We start from the raw sequence: 13,449 nt of genomic DNA on the forward strand, positions 1-13,449 counted from the left end.
AATCCTACTAATTCCAATATGGGAACCTGCTTGGCCCTTCTTGTCAAAGTAGTGCCAGAATGTGGCAATAGGCCAGAAAGAAGGGACCATTTCCCAATAATTAAGATAGTCCTTTGCCTGTGTAGAATCTGGACTTTGAAGCTTCACTGTGTGACCCACTGTTTTTAATGGAAGGCCCCAGCTTTAAAACATGCTCTGAGTTATCACACTGTGTAGGAATGATAACTTCGTGTTCTCAATTTTTTTAAATAAAAATGTGTTATTTTATATATATATATATTTACACATATATTTAAAAATATTTGCTCTTTAAATACACTTATTAGATAAGTATGCCTGTTGCTTTCAGAACACCACCCAGTCTTAGGATATGGCTGTGAAAGAATGCACGTATACAAGCGATTTTTATTTTAGTATTTACTTTGACACTTAGTTACCTAAATGGTGTTCACTGAACGCAAGTTTTCATGTTCTGTGCAGACTGTGCATTACAAGGTGTGCTGTGTATAACTCATGCTATGTAGGAAGCTGTATTTAGTGGAAAGTAGTATTATTACTGTATCACGATACATCTTGCAGTGTAGAGGCATTCACTTGTATCCTTACCAGCTCTGCACTGGATATGGAAATACTGAACACTGTCGCAGGGACTTCCATAACGTGGTGGCATTTGGGATTGCAGTGGCTGGCGTGGGTGAGTGGACGTTGCTGTGACTTGCTTCGGGGAGACACGCGGTGCTTAGCTGTAATTTCCTGCACGTGCCTATGGCGATTCCTGACACGCGGTACCATTTGTACTGGTGCATCTTTGCCGTTCAGATACTTCTGTGTTCGGGCACTGTGGGGAAATCTAGGTGGGACTGCAGATTGTTTCTCAAAATAGAGGAACTTTGATTTTCTTCTAAAATTTGTGAGCGTGTTATTTTGTTTGAAGAGCTGAACTCAGACTGCTGTGGTACTTGACAGACGTGACGAGCTGTCATCCTCGGTGGCAACAGAATGACTGTAGTATTAGTAAGATGAATACATCTGGGAATTGCCTTTGTTGAAAAGTTAATTCCCAGATACAGACTGGAAAATTAATGCTATTAATAATGGTACAGCTCAGATATTCCTGGATGTGAAGCCCATCAGGTCTAACGAAACAGCTGCTGAAGCAGCGAGAGGTGATGCTGGGTTTGAATTGCTTTTGGCAAGCAGTGAGAATGCAGTAGAAGAGCGAGTCCTGGAAAATAACTGTGGACTGCAGCTGTGGATGACAAGTGGATTCAGTTTAAATTAAATTTAAAATAAATGAAAACAAGCCTGTAAGTGAAGGATCTTAATTTCAAAAGAACAGGTGTTAATTCATTTTGGTGTTAGTTACAGCATAGTAGACGAGAACTTGGTTGCTTAAACTGTCAAGACTTTGTCGTCTGGACCCACTGTGTTTGCTGTGGGGAACCTCTCCCATGCAGTCCTTCTGCTGGATTTGGCCACAGGATTTAAGAAGTTAGAGGAAAGTTAAAGGAATATAGCAGTAGAAGGAGACCTACATTTGCTTTTGTCTAACAAGTCTTCATGGTGAATGAAACTTTTGGCTATTATTTTAGGACTTACTTCTCCCTCCCCTCTTTTTCTATAACAACACAGAATTTCTCTTAGTTTATGTTTTAAATATCTGTTTTCTTCTCCTGTTCTCATGAGTGTTTATTCCAGAATCTGCTGGAGTTCCTGGTGGTGTAGTTTTTTAACAGGCTTGGGTTGTCATCCCCAAGCCACCCCACTCTTTTGAAGCTGCACTCCAGCATACACACTTTACTTGTTTAGCATATGTCTGCTATGATTTTCCTTCTAAATTGGAGCATTGTAATATGAAAGCATAAAATAGTATCTTAATTTATTTCCTCTTGGTGTTTCTGTAGATGCTAAGAATATATTTTCAGTGACTCTAGAATGATTATTTTTTTTTCACTTAGAAGCGTTGCAGCTTTTCCTTGTTTCTCCAATGTCCTAAAAAAGTGAAACTGCCAGGATCACTGGTGCTTGTGAGTTTTAAATTTCTTTGTTTTAACAATTAATGATATATCTTGCCTTAACAAAGATTCAGAAGTTCATGAAGGCATATATTTAGTTTTCTTCTGTTTACAAAGGCTTCTTGGTAGGTTAAGAATGTTTTTTAACCAAGTTTCAAGAAAACCACAAGTTGAGCCATCTAGCATGTAGTCTTACAGAATGTTGTCAGCACACTGAAATTCCAGTGTATGCAATCTTGGTTTACATGTGAATCTCTATCAAGGTTTTAGGCTAAGTTTAATCTGCACAGGACCCTCCTCTTAACATGTGGCAGAGTGATGTCAGGGTGGGCTGCAGGACAATATTCTGTGGCCGCCACGTCGTGCAGCACCAGGCCAGATGTGTGAAAGCACAGCTGTGGGAGTTTACTACTCACGTGGCAAGCTGGCCAAGAGCAGAGTTAAGAGCCTGATTTGTCAGCCTGTCTTACTAGCAAGCCAGAAATTCGACAAGTACTGCTGAGGGTCACACATGGAGTGTTTCACTGGGTGCTTGTGTGTGAGGTGCTCAGTTTCTGAGTTGGGCAACACGAAGATGGAAAGCACACAAACATTGTGAAGGATTCAGCTGTGGGCATCAGTTCTGACGATAATTGAATTGGAATTCATGGTGCCCTCAGGGCCGAGGAAAAAACGCCCTGGAGAGATTGTTGGTGACACAGGTCAAACACTCAGATACGAAATCACGTTTGAGGCAGCTTGTTGGTGTATGCTAAAAGTTTGAGCAGAGCCTTGAAGCTGTTCTTTGAGTTTGGTATTTCCAGGAACTGGTTAGGTTAGCTCTTGGGACAGGGGTCTTGTAGGCAAACATCTGAGATGAGTGAATGAGTTAGATATCACTTGCAGCAGCAGCAGCTTTAAGTTGTGAGCAGGGGTTTCCATTCCAGAGCGTGGCCCCAGTCTCTACTGTGAGCACTGGGCAGCTGCAGAGTCCAGTGTAAGCACCATGGCCCTGCTGAGAAACAGCCTTCTCCATGACTGGAGTACTGCCTGCTATGAGGATTCGTAAATGGGTCAGCTTTCCAAGTAACTGTGACAGGCCTAGATTTGTGGTATAGGACCGTGATGGATTCTGAGAGAGGTGTTAGCTTTTTTAAAAGGTTGCAGCTTTTGGTTCACACCACAAGTTCCTGAGTTGTCCCTTGTAAAGAAAATGACCGTACAACTGGGTAGACCACGTGTGGCTGCGAGTACCAGTCTGCTGCGTGTATTAGGGAAAAATGTTATTGGAAGCCTGACAGGTGTTTTAAAAAGTTCAGTATCTTACAGTAATATGTAGCTTTGATTTTTTTTTTTCTGCCCTGTGGCCTCCAATATTTTTAGTTATTTTTATTGTTTTACTGAAGCGTGGACCCTTGTTCTGAAAATTTTCTAGTTGGCATGGCATTGCCACCATGGAATTTCATAGTCCTCCAGATGAGAGCATGAGTCATGTTGAGATGGGGCAATGAGAGACTGTGCAACAATTCATAGGGTGACACAAACTGGAATATGGAGTCCTGTGAAATCCTTGTTGCAGTAAGGGTTTTGTCTCTGGTAGACGTGGTACGTGCTTGTCCTTCAGCTGGATACAGAGGTAAGGAATCAGTAGCTGGACTGTGATGGCTCTTGCTGTCTTCATTTCTTTGTCAGGCACTGGCTTAATATATATTTAGCAAACTTGCTGCACCCCTGGTGGAGGGACCCAAGGTATCCAAGTAAGCCAGATATTTTATACCAGTACATTAAATCGTATTTGTCAACCTAAGAGACTATGTGGTGTACTCTAAAGTTTCAGTCAGAGACCATAGTTATCTAAAAGTCTAGATGCTTTTTTATTCAAATTCTCAACTTTAGCGAGCAGCAGATTCGAAAGATACCAGAAAAGTCCTCCAAACCCTAGCTTGAGAGCTGGCAGTATTCTGTAAGCCCATTCAGGGCTACTTCTGTTAGTAAATTATATGTGCACTTGTGTAGACTTTATTTTTTCCCATATATCTGAAAGCAACCTGAAATTAACTTGACTGAATAAAAGCCTTTGTTGTTACTTAAAGAAGTATTTTTAGTGGACAAAAATATTAGCCTTTTTCATAGAACTTACTTTCTCACAAACCTGAATGCAACAAAATGCCTTACTGAAGTTCTGTAGTAGGAACAGAATGTGTAATATGTGAATTTGATTTTCAAAGGGATATTATCTTTTGATTTCCAACTCAAGGGAGCCTTAAAGGAACCAAGCTTTCAGAAAGCATTCAAATCCCTCGCCCTTCAAAAAGTAGCCAGCCTTCACATGCCTCTGGTTGCCCATGTATTTTCCCATATTTCAGTGCTTTGCATACCCTGTAGTTCTAGGTGTTCCTCAGGAATGTGTGTGTTTTCATTGTTGGGTTATTTTGTGGTTTTGGTGGTAGTGACTTGGGTTTTTTTTTTTGGTGGGGGGGGCGCTATATGTTTTGGTTTTGTTGGTTTTTTTGCGTTTTGGTTGGTTGGTGTTGCCTTCGGAGGCGTGGCGACCTGGTTCAGGAACGGCTCGGCGACCCCACCCTTGGGCCTGCGCGGACCATCAGCTCACAGGCACCAATGTGGTGGATGGCAAATGGCGTTTATTGGTAGGTGACACGGCATTATACAGCTTGGGTTTACAACGTCACTTCCGTCTGCGTACATCATAAACTAAACGCTATTGGCTATCAGGAGAGGGGCCCTATGCTTTCCGTACAGCGCGATATCTTCCAGCCGCCAGACCTTAACTACCTACAGGTTGGTGTTTTTTTTAAAGCTGAGCCTCTCAGAATAGAGGTGTGATCCAGGCTGAGAGGAGGGAATGGCTGTAAATTGCCACTGGGTTTCATTGCTTTTCAGTTTCTTAAATATTTTGGATCTGGGCTAACACCAGTTCTAGATGCCACACTAACAGTGTGGAGCACCTTTCTGTGCGTGTATGGAGGCAGCTTTCTCCATTACTTCATTCTCACTGAGGCTTCAACATAATACTTAGGTTTTTTCCTCAGACGTCTTTGAAACTTTTATATCCCATATACATTGCTTGTTTCATTAATAATTTTGTCCTGGCCCTGCATTTAGTTAGTTCCTTTAGTTCTTTTTCTTACTTCTTAGCTGCACTTTTCTCTCTCAGGGCCTAATCGTTGCTGGTGTTGAAATTAAAAGAGAAGGTTGAGACCTGGACTGCTGTTGTACACAACCTGTGACTTTGCTAAATTAAGGAAGCATTCTGAATTCCTAAAAACCTTTTTCTGTGATAAAAGTCTTAATTTCTAGTCTATGGCTACAGATCTGAGTTGTTTTGAAACATGAGGTTAGCCTTTTCAACTATCTGATTATTACGAGCTTTTGCACAACTGTTTTTCAGTAATAGAAAAGCTCTATTATTTGTTTTTCCTACATTTCTGGTATCTTTAGAGCAGGGCCTGTCTTTATGTTCACTCTTCTGCTGTTTGCGTAGTAGCTGTATGCCAGACTGGTAAGATTAGAATTTAAGTCTGGCAAAGCTCATTTACAAGCTAATTTACAAAGCTCCTTCTCTATACTATAACTCCAGGTCATGCATTCTGTCTGCAGGAAACCAGAGGAGGGTTTGGAGGATTGAGGTCTGTACAGCTGTCTGTAAACAGTTCGTGCTTATGCAGCATCAAGGAATCACGCTAAAGCAGTCTGTTAAGGTCTACTTATTATGGTTGAAATTCAGTCATACAGCACTGCTCAACTGGATGGATTCAGAAGTAGTGAAACATCCTCCCTCGGCCACAACAACCCCATGCAGCCTACAGAGTGGGGGAAGAGTGACTGGAGAGCGGCCCAGCAGGGAGGCACCTGGGAGTACTGGTTGACAGTTGACTGAACATGAGCCGGCAGTGTGCCCAGGTGGCCCGGAAAGCCAATGGCATCCTGGCCTGCATCAGGAATGGTGTGGCCAGCAGGAGTAGGGATGTTATTCTCCCCTTGTACTCAGCACTGGTGAGGCCTCACCTCGAGTACTCTGCACAGTTCTGGGCCCCTCACTTTAAGAAGGATGTTGAGGTGCTGGAGCAGGTCCAGAGGAGAGCAATGAGGCTGGTGAAGGGACTAGAGGGAAAGCCTTACAATGAGAGGCTAAGGAAGCTGAGGTTGTTTAGGCTGGAGAAGAGGAGACCTGAAGGGAGATTGTAGTCAGGTGGGGGTCGGGCTCTTCTCCGAGGCAACTGGTGACAAGATGAGAGGGCATAGCCCGAAGCTGCGCCACGGGAGGTTTAGACTGGATATTAGAAAGCACTTTTTCACAGAGAGGGTGATTGGGCATTAGAATGGACTGCCCAGGGAGGTGTTGGAGTCACCATCCCTGGAGGTGTTTCAGGAAAGGCTGGATGTGGCACTTAGTGCCATGGTCTAGCTGATGTGGTGGTGTTAGGTCACAGGCTGGGCTTGGTGATCTCAGGGGTCTTTTCCAGCCTCAATAATTCTGTGATTCTGTGAAACTAGGAGTATCTTAAAAGGGGTAAGTTGATATTTTAGGGGTGGGGCAGGTCTTTCTATTTGTCATGTGTGTGTTTGGTTTTGGTTTTTTTCTCCTCCTTTTCCTGGTTTTTGGCCTTTGTAACTGATGCTTTGTGGTTGTTGGGAGCCTTGTTTATTCTGATTTCTTGGTTTGTGTTTGTTTGGTTTTTTTTCCCTCAGCAAACTTGATTAGTTTGGGATGAGTTTTATGAAGGAGGGAGTGTAACAACAAAAAGAGCTGAGGATTTATGAAAGTGAAGTTGGTATTTGTTTTAGCATAGGGAAAAAATAGATCATCACTTAAGGGTGATTTGAATCCTGGTTTCCTGTGAAATATGTAGTAAGACATTTGTGAGAACCTTGTAAGGGTTGTCAACACTTTAAAAAAATTATAACTCTTTTAATTTGCGAAGGTCTTTTAATTTTCCTACCCTCAAAAAAAAAAAGTCTTAATCAAGCCAAGTGGGAAACAGTGTAATTGTTCAGCTAAGAAAGGGAAGAGGAAACTAGATTTTGAAAGGTCGGAGTTTCTGTTTTTGGCAGACCTGTTTTAACACATTTTAATAAAGTAGGTGTCAACAGAGGAGCACATCTAGGATAGTCGCGTTTGTCGGCTCTGCTGGGATGTGGCTTTAATAAAAAGCATAAGGTTCAGTGTTTGTATTTTAAAGTGTGGAACAACATGTATTATTTTAGGATTTATAAGGCTTTTTAAAAAAATACTTAAATAGCTGTTCATTCTTGGTGGAATTGACAAGTTCAGAAAAAGATGGTAGTAAATATGCAAGCTGTATTTTGAGTACTGCCTGTGTTTCTGTTCAGGGATTTTTACTTCATCTTACTAAATAGTCTTATGAAATCTTATCTTCAGTAATAAAAATGTTTTATGCTAAGCTTAAGCTTTGACTCAGACCAACAAATATGAGGAAATTTGATCTACCCACAGCACTAGGAAGTCCCATTCAAGAAGCTGAGGCAGTGCAGCCTCTGCCAATGTAGAAATGGCCCCGTGCCCACCCTCTTCATGCCGCCCTCAGCCATGTACCCTTGCTGGTTCCCCTGCATCTAGTGTTCATCTGACCCCTGCTCAGCCTGAAAAATCCCTGGAAAGCCAACCTAGAACAGGCTTTGTTTGCTAAATGAGTGCTCTGAAGAGTGAGAGACAGGATGGTGGGGAGGAAGGCAGGTCAGGCTGTCTCTGAGCTGGTCCTTTAGGTCTGCAAACCAGTCCAGATGCGTTTTGGGGTGCTTGGAGTCCTGGGACACGTAAGGTCGTGTGGTGCATGGCTCACCAGGCACACAGGTTTTGACTGCACTTGGATGTTTGGCTATTCAAAATCTTTTTATCAGTTATATTCCACAGGGTGTATATTTCTTTCTTATCTTCCTTTAAATCACTGAATCCCATATTATATTTAATATTAATCTCCCATGCAGAGCTTGAGCATACTTCTGAATTGAGCTTTAACGCGCTCTCCATATGTATGTGTGTGTGTGTGTGCGCGCGCGCGTGTGTATATGTGTGTATATATATATAAAAAAACTACTTCTGTTTGTTTTTTTCTCTTTTTTTTTTTCCTTGAAGTTATCCTAAAATGTTTCAGAAATTCTCAAGTAAATGTTAATACGGAAAACGGAAACTGTGGCATCTGATCTTTTTGTGTGTGTGTGTGTGATTGCCGTATTTAGTGATGTAATGCTCATTTACGGAGTGCTTAACAATTCATCGATATTGGAAGGAAATTATTTTTTAAAAGTAAGGCTTGAATCGCTGAAAGCAGATAATAAAGCAGAGAAACACTGTGGTATTACTTAGCTGATAAAACGCAACAGGGAAGTAAAATAATAAAACAGTTATCTAATGACTTAAGTCAGGCTCTCTGAATTACCATTTTACTGCGACAGAATATAAATTCTTTAGAATTGAGCTGCAGTTTTGTGTGTGTCTGTGTTTTGGGTTTTCTTCAGTTATTTTTTCAGTATTGTTTTTCCCCCCTTGGAGTAGTGCCTTTGCTTGTGCACTGAGAATCACCGTTTGCCAAATGGAAGCTATGGGTTATGTTTGGTTTCAGACTTCAGAGAGAAGATGTAAGGCAAAGAAAAGAAGTGGGATAAAGAGTAAGGAAAATGTAGTGGAAAAGAACACTTAGGTTTTAGATTTAAAAACCGGTGAGTAGGAGAGTGTGGAGTTATGAATTTTAACAAGTTAGAAACAATGTAATTTTATAAGATTTTACTTCTTTGCAGATTTTAAATAGGAACCGAATTCACATAAATGAGGATTTTTAGTTTAAAGATAGAAACCAACCATATTTAAATGTGATTTTTAGTCTGTTAAAATCCCTACAAGCAAATGATAGTGCAGGGAAGATTTTTGCTGACTCCTTAAGTCTCTCAGGAGTCTGTGTAATAAGGTGGGTGCTGTAGCAGTGGTTCACATAATAACGTATAAAGTACTTTGAATATCCTGAACACTAGTCAGGCACAAATTGTAGTTGCATGTGATACAGCATACCATGATATGCCTCACTAACTTTTGAAATGTTTTCCTTCCTTCTGTGATGTACCGTTTTCTTAACAAAAAATGTATTTGCTAACCTCTTAAAGTTATGGTTATGTCACTTATACCTCACTTCATGAAATAATTGCTCATTTAATGCACGTGAAATATTCCCTGGAGGTCAATGAGAATATCCTTTTCTTAAAATCTTTCTGATTAACCATGAGTTAGTGATTTCAGTCTCTACTGACAAAAATAGTACCAAAAGCTTGGTATTTTTCCTAATACATCAAATATTTTCAGCCTATATAAAGAGGAAGATAAATGTTTTAAGTGATTTTCTGATTATACAATATGTGTCTTATGTTTCAATTGACTGTATTGTCAGTTTTCAGCACAATGAAAGTTTATAAATTTAGGCAACTTTGTGATCTTGACATAATTTCGTGAAGGGTTGTGTAACTAGGTACCAGTGTGAAGTTAAGGGTACAGGGGACCTTTTCAGTTGACTTCCTGTACTGGAGTGCAGCAGTTTTGAATGCTGAATTAACTGTTAATTGAGAGAATCAATTTACCAAACTGATTGACTGCTTACTTTTGGTATATGCAACACCTGTGCTTGCAGTCCATCCTGCGTACGGTTTATCAGCATGTTTTTTAGTTTTCTTTAAGGAGTTCAAAGGGATGTCCAGGAGTCCTTGATTGGAGCCATGGCTCAGGACTTCTTTCTGATCCCGAATTGTTGCCCTCAGTATCCCTGAATTCTCTTACTGTTGTGTGACTGCTTGGACTTGATACACTGTTTCTCTTTAGGTCAGGGAAAAAGAAGTAAGTATTTTTCTGGCCTTGACCTCAGTGTGTGTATTGGTAACCTGCACAGAGTAACTTTTATGGTGCTGCTACCTGTGGAGTTATCTTGGGTAGCAAAAGCTGATTTGGGAAAAATGGACTTAGTCACAAGAGGGCTTAATGGATTGCAATTTAGCTAGGGATTGTTGTTGAGAAATGTGAAGGAATTTAATATCTAAAGCCATAATTTTGCATATCTGCATTTTCAGTATTGCCTGTTGTCAGCCTGACTCATGTTTTGTGTTTTACACCGCTTTGTTTCCAGTAAATCTCCATGTTTGTACTGTTTGTTTCCTTTGGCAGTTCAGCTCTTGGGGGTGGGGGATGAAAGATTTAGTTGTACTATATCTGTTCAAAACCTTCTTCTTCTTTTTATAATTCCAGTTATCTAGAAAAGTATGAAAAAGTCCATCATTTTGGGGAAGAGGATGATGAGGTACAACCAGGCAATCCAAAGCCACAACTTCCTATCGGTGCAATTCCAACTTCCTATAACTACCAGCAACACAGTGTGTCAGGTAAATTTTTGAGGAAAAAATGCTATTTTTTCCATAATAGATAGATATATACTTGGACAGGCTACAGAAATAGTGTGCAGTAAATTTACAATATTATTAAAACCATTAAATCGGTACATCACTCAGATTATTAATTTAGCACACTTAAAAACCTTTCCACTGTGAACCTAAACAAAATCATTATTAGAATTCATAAACTATTTATTTTCTTTACATTTTTTTTTCTTATTGGCAGGGCTAAATAGTTACTTGTCCTGAAACAACATGCTTTGAAAATTTGCAGATTGTGTTTCTGTCACATCAATCATTTCTTTACAGAGCCAAATACCTGAAGTGACCGTATGATTAATTAATCTTTAAAATCCAAGGAATAAAGCACATGTGTAAGGTTTCAGAATCAACAACATTGTAATTTAGAGACCAAAGTATCAATCTTGAACCAATAAACAAATTGGAAGCTGCTGGACTCTGTGGGATGGATGTGTAATTCACTGTGTAGAAAATTACTCCAAATAGTATTACACTTCTATTCTGCTTCAATTAAAGTTTGCATTTTCAAAGCTTTTATTTGGGAGAACATACTGCAGTATTGCATTCTGGAGAGGATGAAGGAATGAATATCTGACTAGAAAGGTACACAGCTAAGAGGAATACATTCAGCATTTTGGCCAAAGACACATGGAAAAAATAATTTGAACACTGTAATAACTTACTAAGACCCGCAGTACTTTATTAATAAACTTTTTTTAAAATACAGTTCATAATAATATTGCTTAATGTATCATCTGAATATTAGTTTAGCTGTGAAAATGTTGTTTTATTTTTTTTCTTATTTAGATTATCTTCGTCAAAGCTATGGGCTGTCTATGGACTTTAACTCACCAAATGACTATAATAAATTGGTGCTTTCACTGTTATCTGGACTCCCAAATGAAGTGGACTTCGCAATTAATGTATGTACTCTTCTTTCAAATGAAAGCAAGCATGTCATGCAGCTTGAAAAGGACCCTAAAATCATCACTTTACTGCTTGCAAACGCTGGGGTGTTTGATGACAGTAAGTATATCTCCACATTTTTGCCACAGAAAGAGTCGATACCTGTTGTAGCATCTTTCACAACTCTTGATGATTAACGTGTTTATAATTTATTGCACTGTAGTATATCTAGTTTTTACCTTGTCCACAGCTACAGTTTTTATCAGACATTATAAGTACCTTTTAAGTTAGGTAATTTAAAGCGGTGTTATTTAACAGTTTAGTGAAATGTAAGAATTAGGTTTTTAGTGATAGGGTTTCATTGCAAGATGCTCAGATTTACAGCACTGGATTCCCATCTCCTTGTAGTGTATTATTGCTTTCTTCTGAATTTCTAAGACCATACTGACTTCATGCTTCTTTTCTAGGAGCAGTCACAAATCTAAAAAATAAAAAAGGCAGTCTGAAAACAGTGACTCGCTAAGAAATATCAGGATAAAGACCTGATACTTCACTACACATTCAAGTGTAGTGAAATCCAGAATACCAAACTCAAGGGATAAAAATCTTAATCTGAGTTTCAGAATTACTTAATGTGTTAGCACATAAATTTTGAAAGAGAGAAATCCCATCCAAATACTTTGGTATGTGAAATAAATTCTTCTGACTTCCTCAATGTGACCTCCATGCCAAGTTGTTCCTAGTTAATCGCTTGTTTGTCTTTATGTTGAGGAGAAGGGGGAGGGGGAAATAAGTTAACCCAAATCATCCCAGAGTCGTAGCAGCATGGCCCCTGTCTCTGGCGGTGAGGAGGAATGATTTGCTGGGTTTATGTGCTGATTTTTTTTTTTATACTGAATCTCAGAAATTACCACCATAAGAAATTGCTCAAATGAGTTTTTTCAGTATCTTTAAGTCTGCTAGTACAGATGATCCTATCTGCTTGAGTATAAATCTACTTTGCATGTGTAAGCACAAACATAGTATGATATGTCAGAGATTCGGTTTTGAAATTCTGGGCAAGAGTCAGTGTCAGACACTGGGAACTGTTTGGTGGGTTTTTTAACCAGTGGCATTTTTACATAATGATTTGTAGCTTTCCCCTCCTCCCCCAGTATTGCAGTAGTGTGCTCCAGCTTCTCTCTTAGGTTTTTGATTTGGACCCATGCCCTTCAGAAATGGTTAGATTTTGGTCATTTAGTGTCTACTTCTAACCCAGTCACAAGAACTTTCAAAGAAAAAGATTTGAAAGGAAGCTCAAGTGAAACTTAGTCCTTTATGGCAGTGATTCCAGGATGCTTGCTCTCGAGATTTTTGAGATTGCCATCATTCCCCTGTTCTTTTGGTGGAACTTCTGTGGACTTAGGAATTTATAAATAATTTCATCAAGTTTTGTATTGCTGTTTCATGACTTTTTTGGATGTTGCAAAGGTAGGCAATGTTTTCTCGAGTTCTGTGCTTGAAACCCACAGTGCTTGTTCCATAGCTGGTCTGTATTAGTATTTCTTGTATTGAAAAATACTGGCAGTAAAGCCAGAAGGAATGATGAGCATGTAATGGGCTTGTTCTTTTCATTCCCTGAGGAAAAACTTAATTTTTTATGTTTCCTGATTATGTCTTCTGGATAAATCCAGGTAGCGTCATAGCAGCATTAGGAGGACTAAAATAAAAGTAAATTGGGGAAGAGAAAGGGGGGGGGGGGTATTTACTTTGAAGCATGAAGCTTCATTTTGAAATGCTTACATGGTTTTATATTGTAAATAATGAAGGTAAATCTGTCACGTTTGGTGATTAATGAAATCTGTAATTAGCAAACTCAGGTAGTATAGAAATACTGTCATGGTAGTTTCAGGTGTAAATAAATGATAGCTGATTAACTTTATTTAATGAGGGTTTTAGAATTGTCCTGTCTATAGTTAGGGTTTTATATTTGTCATTATTTATAATGGACTGTTTCCAGATAACAAGAAAAAAATGTCTTCAGGTTTTTTTTTCCTCCACAGTGTTTGAGATTATTTCACATGAGGGGCTTGGGGGTAGAGAGTATCTTCAGTTTGGAGTGCTGCATAAGCCTTGGCTTGGA

General features: G+C 39.5%; 1 protein-coding gene across 1 annotated transcript in view; it reads left to right on the forward strand.

The window, feature by feature from the left end:
* Positions 1-13,449, forward strand: part of ARID2 (AT rich interactive domain 2 (ARID, RFX-like)) — a gene marked incomplete at its 5' end in the record, with an annotated part of 98,708 nt that overhangs the window by 46,416 nt on the left and 38,843 nt on the right. The window contains 2 exons of the mRNA XM_010190637.1: positions 10,258-10,391; positions 11,229-11,447. Of these exons, the coding sequence (XP_010188939.1) occupies positions 10,258-10,391; positions 11,229-11,447 (353 nt within the window). The remainder of the gene's footprint in view (positions 1-10,257; positions 10,392-11,228; positions 11,448-13,449) is intronic.

Source organism: Mesitornis unicolor, unplaced genomic scaffold (assembly GCF_000695765.1).
Source record: "Mesitornis unicolor isolate BGI_N332 unplaced genomic scaffold, ASM69576v1 scaffold23900, whole genome shotgun sequence".
NCBI classification, from domain to species: domain Eukaryota; kingdom Metazoa; phylum Chordata; class Aves; order Mesitornithiformes; family Mesitornithidae; genus Mesitornis; species Mesitornis unicolor.